Raw genomic sequence first — 12,496 nt, 5'->3', positions numbered from 1 at the left:
TTTGTTTTGTTTTTGCATTCGTTATTGGTTAGAAACTACGAAAATGCAATGCGATGAGTACGATAATTTGGCAACGCTGTTTTACCGTGTACCAGCGACGGGCCACATTTTTGCCATAATATAAACCCCAAAAAATAGATGATGCATAAACTGATCACAAATGCGTTGATATATATATATATATATATATATATATATATATATATATATATATATATATATATATATATATATATATATATATATATATATATATATATATATATATTATGAAATGGTTTGCGTGAGTGATGATTTTTTCTCATTTTCCTCGCTTAGAGGGGCCTTTAAGAAACACGATCCCTGCAGCTACCAGGTTAATCTTCTCCGTGACCTTGAAATAGTCGTAATGAGAGCCCCTGACGTTTAAGAATGGCCCTAATCATCAACTGGGACCGATGTTTGATGCATGGAAAAGTGCCCCTTTAAAATCACGCAAATATCACTAATTCATCAAACAACAATGAATATGAATGATTGAATGAGAACACCATGGATTCTCTCAGACCCAATCAGTCGTAACATCTGCCCGGGACCGATGAGTAATGAGTAGTTAGTGTCAGGCTGCAATGGGTGAGTCAGGCTGAGGCACAATGGTTAGTATCCGGCATGACTACTTCCCTCCTCTTCCTTTCCCCCCTCTCCCCCATTTTGTCCGGTGTCACTGTGTCACCTTCCCCCCCTCCCCCCAGAGTGCCTCCATCAATTTCCTCCCCCTTCTCTTGCATAACCCTAATTTCATAATATTCCTTCGTTATTTTGTTTTGTTACTCTTCATCTGTCCAGGCAATCACGCCCTCGGCGGCGTATACGTACCTATAGCACGTGTTTATAATTATTCTCCTATTTTATTGATATTTATGATATTTATTATTTGGTTTAACGTAGCTATGCATCCGTTTCGTCGTTTGATCGGTTAAGTCCACGGTATTCATCCACTTATTTGAAAGTGAAAATATTACGATGATAATAATAATAATAATAATTATAATAATAATAATAATAATAATAATAATAATAATAATAATAATAATAATAATAATAATAATAATAATAATAATAATAATAATAATAATAATGATAATAATAATAATAATAATAATAATAATAATAATAATAATAATAATAATAATAATAATAATAATAATGATAAAGTTGTATTGAAGTAATTTTTATCTTGACATTTGACGTCATTCTCAAAGCTTTCTTATTTTTTCTACATTCTTCATAAACAAAACAAGACACACATTTGAAAGAAATGCTAAAAAAATAATAATTCTGAGCCATAGGGGCGTCCCCTTACACTCCCACCCACCCGCACTTGGACACTCACAGCCCTCCATATGATTCATCTACTTTTTTTTTTTTTTCCGGCGGTGTGGGTGTGCTCTTTGTAATTCTTGTCTCCTACAGCAGTGTCTCTTATTCTGTGCCTCACCCACACCAGCCATTACTATCTCGTGGGCGAGACGGACGCAACACCTTAAGAAACTGCCTCATTTCCGTCACATCACCTGGCGCTAGTCGCTCAGTTCCTTCCTACAACACCAACGCTTTATATATATATATATATATATATATATATATATATATATATATATATATATATATATATATATATATATATATATATATATATATCACTAGAGGTGAACCGTTGGATTTTTAGAGGCAATGGGGGTGCAAGATATGCCAAAGAAAACAAAAAAGACTAACTACAACAATTATAACGTCACTTCAGGAGCTGCCGTTGCAACCAGTCTGTGGTTGCAACAGTTATAGCTTCTTATCTACATCTTCATCATGATAAGGGAGGGGGAGGAGACGATAAAACACATTCTACAAGGGAGCCCCAGGTATGAAAGAGGAATAATGGGTGCCCCAGAGGTAGTAGCAGGAATGTAAAGCAAAGTAAAGGAAATTTTAGAGGAACTGGATGATGCGTACGGTGTAAGAGGGACTCCTAATATATAGACTTAGTGGGACTCCACCAAATGTTCTCCTTCCCCGGGCAAAAATGTTGGTGGGATGACTTGTTCACGCCGTTGACGCTACGCACCCTATATAGTCGTGACTTAACGCATTTAGCTCATGTATTTGTACTATCTGGAATTCGCTTTTCCATCTCCCACACAATACCTGCCTGTTGCGAAGCCCACGAGGAATAATTATTGATCTTATATTAGTCCGGAAAGGGTGAAACATGTTTCCGACGTGACCAGCAGGCGGGCAGCCACCTGAAGATGCCGCTTCCACCCTCTCCTACCATCCGGATGGGCTTTTAGGGGGTTTCCGCATCAGGACTGTCACTAAAAAAGTTCACCCACTCAACTCCAAACCATCAATAGAAAATATAGAGATGTCCCTCCCCTCAATAAGTGCCGAGACAGAAAACGGACATGTAAACAAACCGCCCCGGTCCTTATACCTGTAAAATAGATACCTGTAATTGTAAACTGATGCACAAATAGACAATTAGACTCCCTTAAATCAAGTAGTCAAGCTTCCGACATTGAAACTGCATTTTTTCTTTCATTTGATCAATCCATAAACAGTTAAAAGTCAATGTTTGGGATGGCAAGCTTCTCCCTTCTCTTATGCTGTTATTTTCCGTCATTCTGCTGTTCTGTTCTCACTTTTCAGTACCAGAGTCAATCAATCAATCAATGACGGTATATCTCTAGTCCTGAGGAAGAGAAGATGATGCTAAGTGGATTAAATACAGTGTTCCTAACCCTCCTATCACCCACTATCTCCCTCACACAGCGGTGGCGCCCTCTGAGCAGCCGCCATTACGGGTCTTATATATTTCCGTGCTTATATTGTATAGGAGGTGAGGCTCGCAGGGGAATTTGAATCATTTCTAGGCAACACGGGGCTCGGGGGCGGTCATTAGGGGCATGGGGGCGACGCATGGCCCTTGAGATGAGGCAGTATGAGGGTGACATGAGGGGCAGGGAGGAGATGTGGCCTGGCTGTGCTCCCAAGGCTGATATTATAGACGTGAAGGGAAGCAAATATCCTCCCCCACGTCAGCTGTCTCGAGTAGAAGTGACAGGTCCACAGCCACCTGAAACTCTTGGTGTGAGCCAGGATAAGGGTGACATGAGTGGTAGGTCGGTGATGTGGTCTTGTGTCCTCGTAAGGCAGAAATAAATACACGTAGGCAGGCAAATAACCTTCCTTAGTGATCTTATGAGGAGTGACGGGAGGCTCATAGTCAAAGGGGCGGTGAAGAGAGACCCAGGTATAATAATTTTGTGGGGGAAGAAATAAAACTAATCTTAACCCATATTTTAATCTAAAAAGTTGAAATATGAGGATGATAGCTATGAAATAACATGCCCTTTACTCACATTCAACCATCTAGCTACATAATAGTGCATGAGAAGGTAACCCATGAGAATACCATATATATGTTCCATAACAAATTTTGAGGAAATTTTAAGCAAATTTGTTGTAAAGGTGGGCGAGGAATGGAAAAGGTGTCATAGGATTTTGAAGCCATTAATAACAAAAAAAGACATACACAGAATATTAAGTACAACATGTTTTTTTTAAGATTCATGCGTGTAATTATACCTGGCTTCACCTCAACCCATAGGATACCATCACTAGCCTTGATTTTGTGAGGTTAGGATGTATGAATTGGTTTATCAGTATACTCTTAAAATTACTATGAAGGTAATTTTTATTAACTTTGGAATCTGCTTTTGCAATTATATTGAGTTTTCTGAATCTGGATTATAATGTGCAGGGCACCTATCAGGTGCCCTTTTATTATAGGAAGGAGAGCCAGACTAAAGAATAAGCGAAGAGGAGAAAAAAATTGTTAAGCTACATCAAACATTTTCAGTCTATCTTCATAGGGCTAAACTTTCTCATTTTTTGCTCCCTGCCATGGTAGATGAAATAGCATAATATAGTGTGTCATTCATGTGATGCACAGAATATTGTGTTACATCATAAATTTTCCAGTGTCTCCATGGAACTTTTTTTTCTTGTAACCTTATGTTCTCCTTTCTGGCAGTAAAATCTCACAAATTTGGCTTATCCTCCATTTATTGTTCAGAATATTTGGTTAAATCACGATATTTCTCAATTCTTTGGAACTTTTCACCTTAACCTTATTTTCTCTTCCTATTGCAGGTAGTGGGCCGGGCAGTGATGTCCCTCAATGGGGAGCTGCGGGTGGTGTCGCGGCGATGTCATGTGCCAGGATGTGGTGCCTCATCCTCCAGTAAGTGTGGGTGTAACATTAACCCATTGAGTAAACTATTTTCTTTAACACTATCCACTTCTCTTCATCTTTCCTGTCAAAACTCATCTTTCCAGCCTCAATCATGGTGAGAAAGGATCTAATCAATTATGTAAATGATGTAAATCCACTAATAGAAAAGGCTGAGCAATCTTTACCATCTTAATTTTTTTTCCAGGTGTGGTTGTGTATTCAGCCAAGAAGAACAAGGACAAGGAAGCACACAGGAGGTGGCTGAAGCTTCTGTGCCTGGAGGACGGCCGGGTGGCAGTCCATGCTTGTCAGAGGCACTTCCCGGCCGGGGCGCCCACACGCAACAACCCGGACCCCAACCCAAACCTCTTCAACCCAATTCCCAACCAGGTGAAGGCAGATTTTTTTTTGCTATTTTTATTTTTATTTTTTTACAGTGAAGAAGACAGCTCATGGGCAACAAAAGATACACATTTTTTTTCTTTTTTATATGAAAAAAATTATACCCATAAGTATTCTCCCCTTGTGTAGGTACTAATCTCAAAATCTTGTAGGGATGAAATTTTCCTTGACTTTTGATGTCATTTTCCTCTTCTTGAATTCTCTGGCAACATTTTGCCAGTCTGCTAATCTAATCGTCTTAAAGTGTAGATATTTTATTCAAGACCGTGTAGCGAATTCTCTTCTTAGAATTCTTAGGCAACATTTTCCTAAATTGTGAATGGTGTGTGAAAAAATCTTCCTGGACAGCTAACCTTTATCTTTTTTTCCTTTTTTCTCTTCTCTTTTTGTTGTAAGGCACCATTTTGTTAGCTTACTAATCTTACTAAACTTATTTTGCAATCTTTCAGTGTTGATATTTTCTTGCACTGCAAGTCTTTTCTTTTAGTTCTCTGGCAGCATTTTTTCATCATGCAGTTTTTAGGCAGCATTTCCCAGACTATGAATCACACGATCTTGCAGTGTTGAAATATTCCCTGACTGCAAACCTTATTCCTCATTTCTTTCAGTCCTCTGGCAGCAACAGTGCATCAGGCCTTGACAACACAACCCACATCCAGCCATTGTTCAACACTGCAGCGGATGGAACACCGCTGGGCCCCAATGGACAGCCCCTTCCGCCTGCCATCCAGCCCCCGCCTGGCTCCGTCACCAAGCTAGCACCCAATGCCACCCTCATTGACCTCAACAAGATCAAGAAAGATCATGACGGAGAGAAGCCGTTCAAAATTGAGCAAGTCACTGTTCTCATTGATGAAACGGACGATGTCAAGGTAAGTAAACTTCCCTCTTTGTATGAACTTAGCTAAAATAAGTCCTTTAGAATCACAAGGTCACACATGCCAATTTTCAGAAAGCGATAAATCTTTTATGTTTTGAGAGTCATTGTTGTGTAATGCAGTTTTAGATTCTGTTAGGTAATCATCCCTTCTCCTCGACCTTTAGCAGCCTATATGTCAGGTCCTGAATCTACAGGTCATTTTTCACTACTTCACTGTAAGCCTTCTATGATCTTCCTCTTGACTCAACTCTCACCTCCTTACTCCACCAGGAAAATACCCTAAAGGTCTTCCTAGTCCATTATTGACTCCCCTGACCTGGGCTAACCAATACAGATAGAGGGATGGACAGATAGACAAGTTTATTCATCCCTCACTGTAATTTAACCATGCAGGTTATGAATAAGATTAATATTAAGTTCAAGTATTCAGTGTAACTAAAGTAAAAAGCATTTATGGTTCATAAAATTAAGATACCTCACAGTTCAGTTAAAGAGAGGAAATGCCCAAACAGGTAGTGGGCTATGGGCCAAGGGACCCTCTCAATCACTCCCCTGTGGAGCGCATCCCAGGGCGGCTAGGGCGGCCCCGCAAGGCCCAACCACCTCCACCTCCTACCTGGGATGACGGTGGGGCCACAGATGGGCTGGAGGATGTGGCCTCAGAGCCGTCCTTCCCCCAGTTCAGCGACCCGTCCCTGGGCAACACGCTGGAGCAGATGAGGCAACTCCGCATCGACTGCAACACTGCGCTTGTGGACATGGACAAGAGGCAGATGGTATATGTGAGTGAGGAGCAGTACTTGTGTACATGTATTATGATTGTATAAGAAGAGGCAAATGGTGCATGGAAATGTGGAGGATTTTAGGGGGGCTCTGATGTCTGGTACTACAAAGTTGAATGCTGTGTAGTCAAAATAATGATTGTTAAATGGCATAGTTATTCTTTGGTTCTCTTTACATAAACAAGGAGCAGAATGGATATGCAAGTGGTAGAGAGGTTTGTTGATAGTATACTTTCCATGTTACCACTCTGTACACTTTCCTGGATGAGAAGTCTTTAGGTGAATCTTTATAAATGATTAGGCAGTGTCAGTCTTCTCATTATTATTTCAAATTTGATGGGGTTGCTATTTTGCATGAACATCCTCCACTGTGGTCTGTTTTATTCTATTTGTTCAATGATAGTTTTGTCTTTCATGTCTCTCTTTAAGCTTCTTGTGGTTTATACAGTGTCAGTCCGGCCAGCCAATAATTTCCTTTCCCCTCCCAGGCCCACCGTGCCATCCTGGTGGCCCGCAGTCCTTACTTCTACCGGCAGATGTATCTAAGAAGGAAGAAGCTCAAGTATCTTTACCAGTTCTGTCGCTTCACTTTACCAATTGATGTAAATTTTGATGTTGTGGATGCTGTGGTGTCATACATGTACACAGGTGAAAAATATTTATATGTTTGTTGGATTATCTGTATATAGTAGATGTTTTTCGATACATGGGAAAGAGACAATTCAAGAGGGAAGTATCAAAACACCTCTGAACTAAATATGATCAGTAAACTTTTGCATCTTCTGTCTTTCGTCATGGGAGTAGCATATTGAGAGCATATTTGTTATCTTTTTTTTGTTTTTGATCGGTGTCCTTTACCATAAAAGAGAAATCTGAAAAACAACACTTTCTGGTTCCTCTCATCATTGCCACTAATCTTTGTCTGCAGGTTCCATGAGCACCTTATGGGGCAAGGGGACAGCCTCCATCAGAAAGGTCCTCAACCTGTTTGAGATGAAGGAGGGGCTGGAGCTGTATGACCAGGAGGTGGCTGGGAGGGAGGTGAGGTGGAGCTGCATTCTTCTTATAGCTCTCTTTTATTGTGTCATGTCTGCTTGATATAGCTGAGGCACTGAAGTGTGGAAAGTCCTTCTTATATCATGTCTGCAAAATGTTTGAATCAGAAAAAATAAGTCATGTCTTGATATAATGTTAGCTGTAAATTGTTGATTCTTTTGTTTTTTCACCAGAGAAGGCAGTCAAGGGAAGAAAAAAAGAGGGGAAAAAAGGGCCAGGAAATTTTAAGCATCAATGTCTTAATAGACTTTTTTCCTTTAATTTTTTTTATTTTTATTTATTTATTATTATTTTTTTTAAGCTACCAATAGTGCTAGTAGACTGTCTTTAGGGGCCTGGTGGATGGACCCCAGCCTGTTAGTGTCTCATGCAGTTTGATTTATAGTGGCTGCCATGGTATATGACTTGCTTGGCCATGCTGCCCCCTGGTGCTCCTCTTGACCAGTCACTGAAGTTAGGGTTGATAGATCTCAACAGCATGTGGGTAGTCTTCCACCACTTGGTGAAAAAACACCTCCTTTACTATGAAAAAAATGTTTGCACTATGTTGAAATCTTTGCACCATTTTGTATGAGTCATCTTATACCATGCCTGCAAAATCTCAACTCACAGTTGGCCAAATCATTAGCCACCTTTGAAACCATACAACTGAGAATCACTGAAAACTAGAGAGGATGGACATTACTATAAATAACAATGGCATATGCTTTAGACTGTTTCTATATTACTTCATGTTCTGGAGTAAGACTTGCTTTCTTGGCTTACTGTACCAGCTCCTGTGAGTGTGCTATTTCTCCACCGTAGCACATTAAGGTAATACTAAGGTCTGTGTCCTTCAGGTGGAAGAAAAGGAGCCTCGTCGCATCAAAAAACGCATCCGGAGGGACCCTGAAGAGGATAACCTGGAGAACTTGGTGATGCCACTGCTCTCGGAGACTGGTGGGGGGTTGGACGGGGCAGCGGGGGAGGAGGTGTTCCGAGGAGAGGAGAGGCGGAGGAGGAGGAAGGCGCCGGCAGATCATGAGAGTGGGGAAGACGTCCATGGCAAAATGAAGGTGGGTGTTCAATAGAGGCCTTTAGAATCACATGCAACAATTTTTATAAAGCATGAAAACTACCGTAGCGAGGGGCTATTCAGAACAGCCAGGGTAATACAGGACAAATTTCTGACAGCGCTTTAAACGTCTTCAGTGGCTAAGGCTCTTCGATTTTTCCAAATCTCTAATATAGGTCATAAATTTCAGCCTTTTTGCTGTATATGTCGACCCTCCAAAAATGAAAATGTTTCTTTTGAACTCTCGAACAAAATTCTGATTTTATTTATTTATTTATTTTTTTTTTTAACATGTTTTCGAAGTTGATCCTGCTAAGGTCTGTGGAGAAAAAACTATACAGCCGATCATTACGCAATACATAATACAATAACAAATGGCAGCCACATCCGCAACCCAGGGTAATTCAGGACAACACCCCGGGGTAACACAGGACAGTTGGCAAAGGTTGCCAAACAATGTATTATAGTAAATTTACATGTTTTGTGTTCATTACAGTGGTGGGCACCGATCACTTTTTTGCTGTTCCGATCCCTGATCATCCGATCCCTTTGGGCAATTGATCCGATTCCGATCATCTGATCATTTTTTAAGTACTGCTGTTCCAAGCACTTCATTCCGATCATCCGATCAATAATACTTATAATAATAATTAATATTTTTTATAAAATAATGATTATAAGAAACACCTATTTTAGGCATTCTTTAAGTAATAATTTCAAATAAGTAATAACTTAATTATTTGCTCATAAATATCTTTATTTTTCCTCTTTCTTTTGGTATATAGGACATGGTAAAGAAAAAAGTTATCTTAACTTCTTATTTTAGGCATTTATTTAAGTCTACCCTTTTTATTCAGTTTATGAAAGTATGAAAAAGGAAATATGTACGCTATTCTAGCTATTGTATGAAGTTGATTTAGATTTTTGACAAATATTTGTCAATTTTTTAATATTTTATCATCGATATCTAGGAAATATTTTTTACTATTGTATAAAAACAAACGATAGTGATCATTAATATCCTATCCTTCCTGATTTACGCGATCCTCGGCAATCTCTGGTAACAATGTTGGCATTACAGGGGGAGAGAGAGAGACACACACACACACACACACACACACACACACACACACACACACACACACACACACACACACGTGCGACGGCTATAAAGACACATATGGTGGAAAATAACTGGAGTTAATTTTGAGTGGCTGGGAATGTTTCACCACAATATATGATTGATTACTTTCCAATCAAAAGCTGGAAGCATGGAAATATAGACAGAAGATAGAGAGACATCATTACAATGGAATATAAGAGGTAGGAGACTGTCAGTAAGAGGAGGGGCACTGAGGAAATGAAAAGATTTTTGCTCTACTCAATCCAAAGAGCTGTCCCCTTTGTAACTCAAATTCATATTCTCAGGTATCGGTCCAGAAGATTGTGGACAGTGCGCTGACACCATTCCTTGGCAAGATTGAGGAGTTGTTTGACCCTTCAGCCTCAACACTACACATTGCTCGCACCTCCCAGCACATCATTACACTCTGGCATGCTGACATCCTACTCACTAAGCTGTTTGACCAGAATGATCTGACAAAATTCTTCTCGGAGGTGATGAACGATGTGTTGGAGAAAAACAACCTGATGCACCAACAGGAGACCGGTGAGAGTGAGGGTTGTGGCTTCACCGTGGAGGTGCTGGTCACCCACACCGGAAACCCCATGATAGACGAGGCTTACAACAAGGCTTCCATTGGAGACTCTTTCATGCAGGAGGTGGAGACCATAACACTAGGGGACATGCAAATCATCAACTACCACCAGATTGATCCACAGCACATCTCAAAGTATGTCCACATGATAGCAATGTACCGATATAGGATACGCATGGAGAAGAAGGCTGGAGGGCGTTCAGATGGAGGGGGTGGAGGCGCAGGGGCTGGGAGCAAGGACACTCTCATGCCTCCCCTCCTTGAAGGTGATGTGTTACCTGACGACTCGTCCACACCTCAGGACCTTGACGACCTTGTGAACAGGATGGCAGGAGGGGGTGATGACCTTCTCACAGGGTCAAGCAGTGCACTGACCCGAGCATGCTTCCAGCAGGTCAGCACAGATTTGAAGCGCAGGGCCGTGTCTGACCTTGAGCTTTATGTGAACCCGTCATTCCACGAGGAGCTCATCATGCACATCATGGTGGACCAGGTGGAGGAGCGGGGAACCCTCCCTCTGTGCCTTGCCGTGTTCCTAGCCAAAGGATGTAACTTCTGCCGCAAGAAGGAATGCAAAGGGGAAGACCTCACACTCCCCATCAGCCCTGATAATCCCGTCTGCCCTGACCGACAGTGCATCAAACGGAACCTCATATGTGAGCTGTGCAACAAACAGATGTCCAACTCCAAGTCTCTGGCAAGACACAAGTACAGTCTGCACGACATACAGGTTGGAGACACTGGTGGGATCTTCATCTGTAGTCACTGCGGGGAGACGTTCAGCAAGAAGTGGAAGCTGAACATGCACGAGAGGCAGCACGAGGACCGCAAGCTGGAGGTGGCATGTCAGATCTGTGGAAAGGTAATGCGTGGTGCCATGGCCCTCAAGAAACACGTCAACATGGTCCATGAGACTAAGCCACAGTACCATTGTGAATTTTGCAACAAAAGTTTTAAGCGTAAAGAGACCCTCAATGTCCACGTCCGCATCCACACTGGTGAGAAGCCATTCTCGTGCCCACGGTGTGACTATGCCTCAGAGACCAAGGGTAACCTGAAGGCCCACATGTGGCGGAAACACAAGATGCAACTTGGCACCCAAGCTTCAGACCAACAGCAGGTGGCCGATGAACAGGCAATGGCAGCAAGCTTGGTGGCCCATGCCCACCCTCTTGGTGATGGTTCCTTCATCATTGCTCAAGGGAACACAACTCCTGGCACCATCCTTAGAGCTGGTGTGGAAGACCGTATGTCACCTGGCCACCAGTACTAAGAGAGGGAAGGCATGTGAGGGACAGTGACTGGTAGTGTGAAGCAGAGTCATTTACTGCTGTCACACAGGCAAGGACAGAGTTTGTTGATCTGGGGTGTAAATAAACCCGACTCTTTCCTTCCAGTGAAATAATGACGTCAAGCTGTAAGCTACAATGTATTGCCAATGACAAGACTGAACATTCATTAAAGTCCTGTACTTTTATTCAGGGAGAAATATTTATTTTCATTTATCATTTTATATGAAATGTACACAGCAGTGACCTGATTGTGAGTGATATGCATGCATATGAAGCATGTTTACCATTGTAAATATTCATAATTGTGAAAGTTACTTGTAGATATGTATGTCATATTTATTACTGCAATGCCTTGTAAAATTATTGAAATTATATATATTTTTAATATACATTATTGACTATACATTAGAAAGTCCTTTACCATCAGTCAGTGAAATGGAGAATATATTAACAAAATAAATTCATTCTTACTCGGTCACTGAATAAGAGTGTAGAGGGTGAGTGGAACAAAATGAACGGATAATCAAAAAGCTGATGCAAATACAGTTGAAGGTTTTAAAAGGAAGTTAAACATTTATGAATGGGGAAGGAAGATGGTGAATATTTCATTCTCAGGAGCTGCCATGTGTAGGCCATCTGACCTCTTGTAGTCTACTTATATATATCTGTGTAGATTCGAGGCCATACACAATAGCAGGGAGTTGCATTGACTTTCATGTCTGTTACTTAAGTCTGTGGTGGTTAAGAACCAATTAACACATCCATGTACACAAAAGTATGTATATTTATTGCTCATAATATTATTCGCTCATGTTTTTTCTTTTCTTATTCGTATGTATAGAATGCAGGTTATGTTTGTGACTTATTTTTATTACAGTCAGCTAGACCAAAAAGTCCAGAGGTTAACAGCAAGGTGCATCAGCAGAATGAAGCATCCTTTACAGCCCTTATCGTGGTCTAACCGATGAGGTTTGGGGAGCCCCTCAGACAAGTAAGAGAACCAGGTAAGAACGAGGGAAAGAAGGACGGGTAATAGCCCCAG

The 12,496-nt window shown here is 41.0% G+C and overlaps 1 protein-coding gene across 3 annotated transcripts; it reads left to right on the top strand.

Moving 5' to 3' along the window:
• The first annotated feature begins 2,790 nt into the window (after positions 1-2,790).
• LOC127006667 (uncharacterized) lies at positions 2,791-11,845 on the top strand. Of its 3 annotated transcripts, none has more exons than XM_050876841.1 (9): positions 2,791-2,872; positions 4,189-4,279; positions 4,476-4,660; positions 5,281-5,544; positions 6,065-6,334; positions 6,823-6,982; positions 7,263-7,375; positions 8,230-8,445; positions 9,873-11,845. In XM_050876841.1, the coding sequence occupies exons 2-9, from the start codon at positions 4,207-4,209 to the stop codon at positions 11,433-11,435; spliced, it is 2,844 nt and encodes a 947-aa protein (XP_050732798.1). In that variant the 5' UTR covers positions 2,791-2,872; positions 4,189-4,206; the 3' UTR covers positions 11,436-11,845. The 3 variants fall into 3 exon arrangements, with proteins under 3 accessions (XP_050732798.1, XP_050732800.1, XP_050732799.1); XM_050876843.1 differs by having other exon boundaries at positions 2,823-2,837; XM_050876842.1 differs by lacking the exon at positions 2,791-2,872 and adding an exon at positions 2,956-3,155 and having other exon boundaries at positions 4,193-4,279.
• Positions 11,846-12,496: the final 651 nt, after the last annotated feature.

The sequence above is a fragment of the Eriocheir sinensis genome, chromosome 33 (genome assembly GCF_024679095.1).
Source record: "Eriocheir sinensis breed Jianghai 21 chromosome 33, ASM2467909v1, whole genome shotgun sequence".
NCBI classification, from domain to species: domain Eukaryota; kingdom Metazoa; phylum Arthropoda; class Malacostraca; order Decapoda; family Varunidae; genus Eriocheir; species Eriocheir sinensis.
The sequence above is the reverse complement of the archived record's forward strand: the minus strand, read 5'-3'. Positions and strand labels throughout refer to the sequence as shown.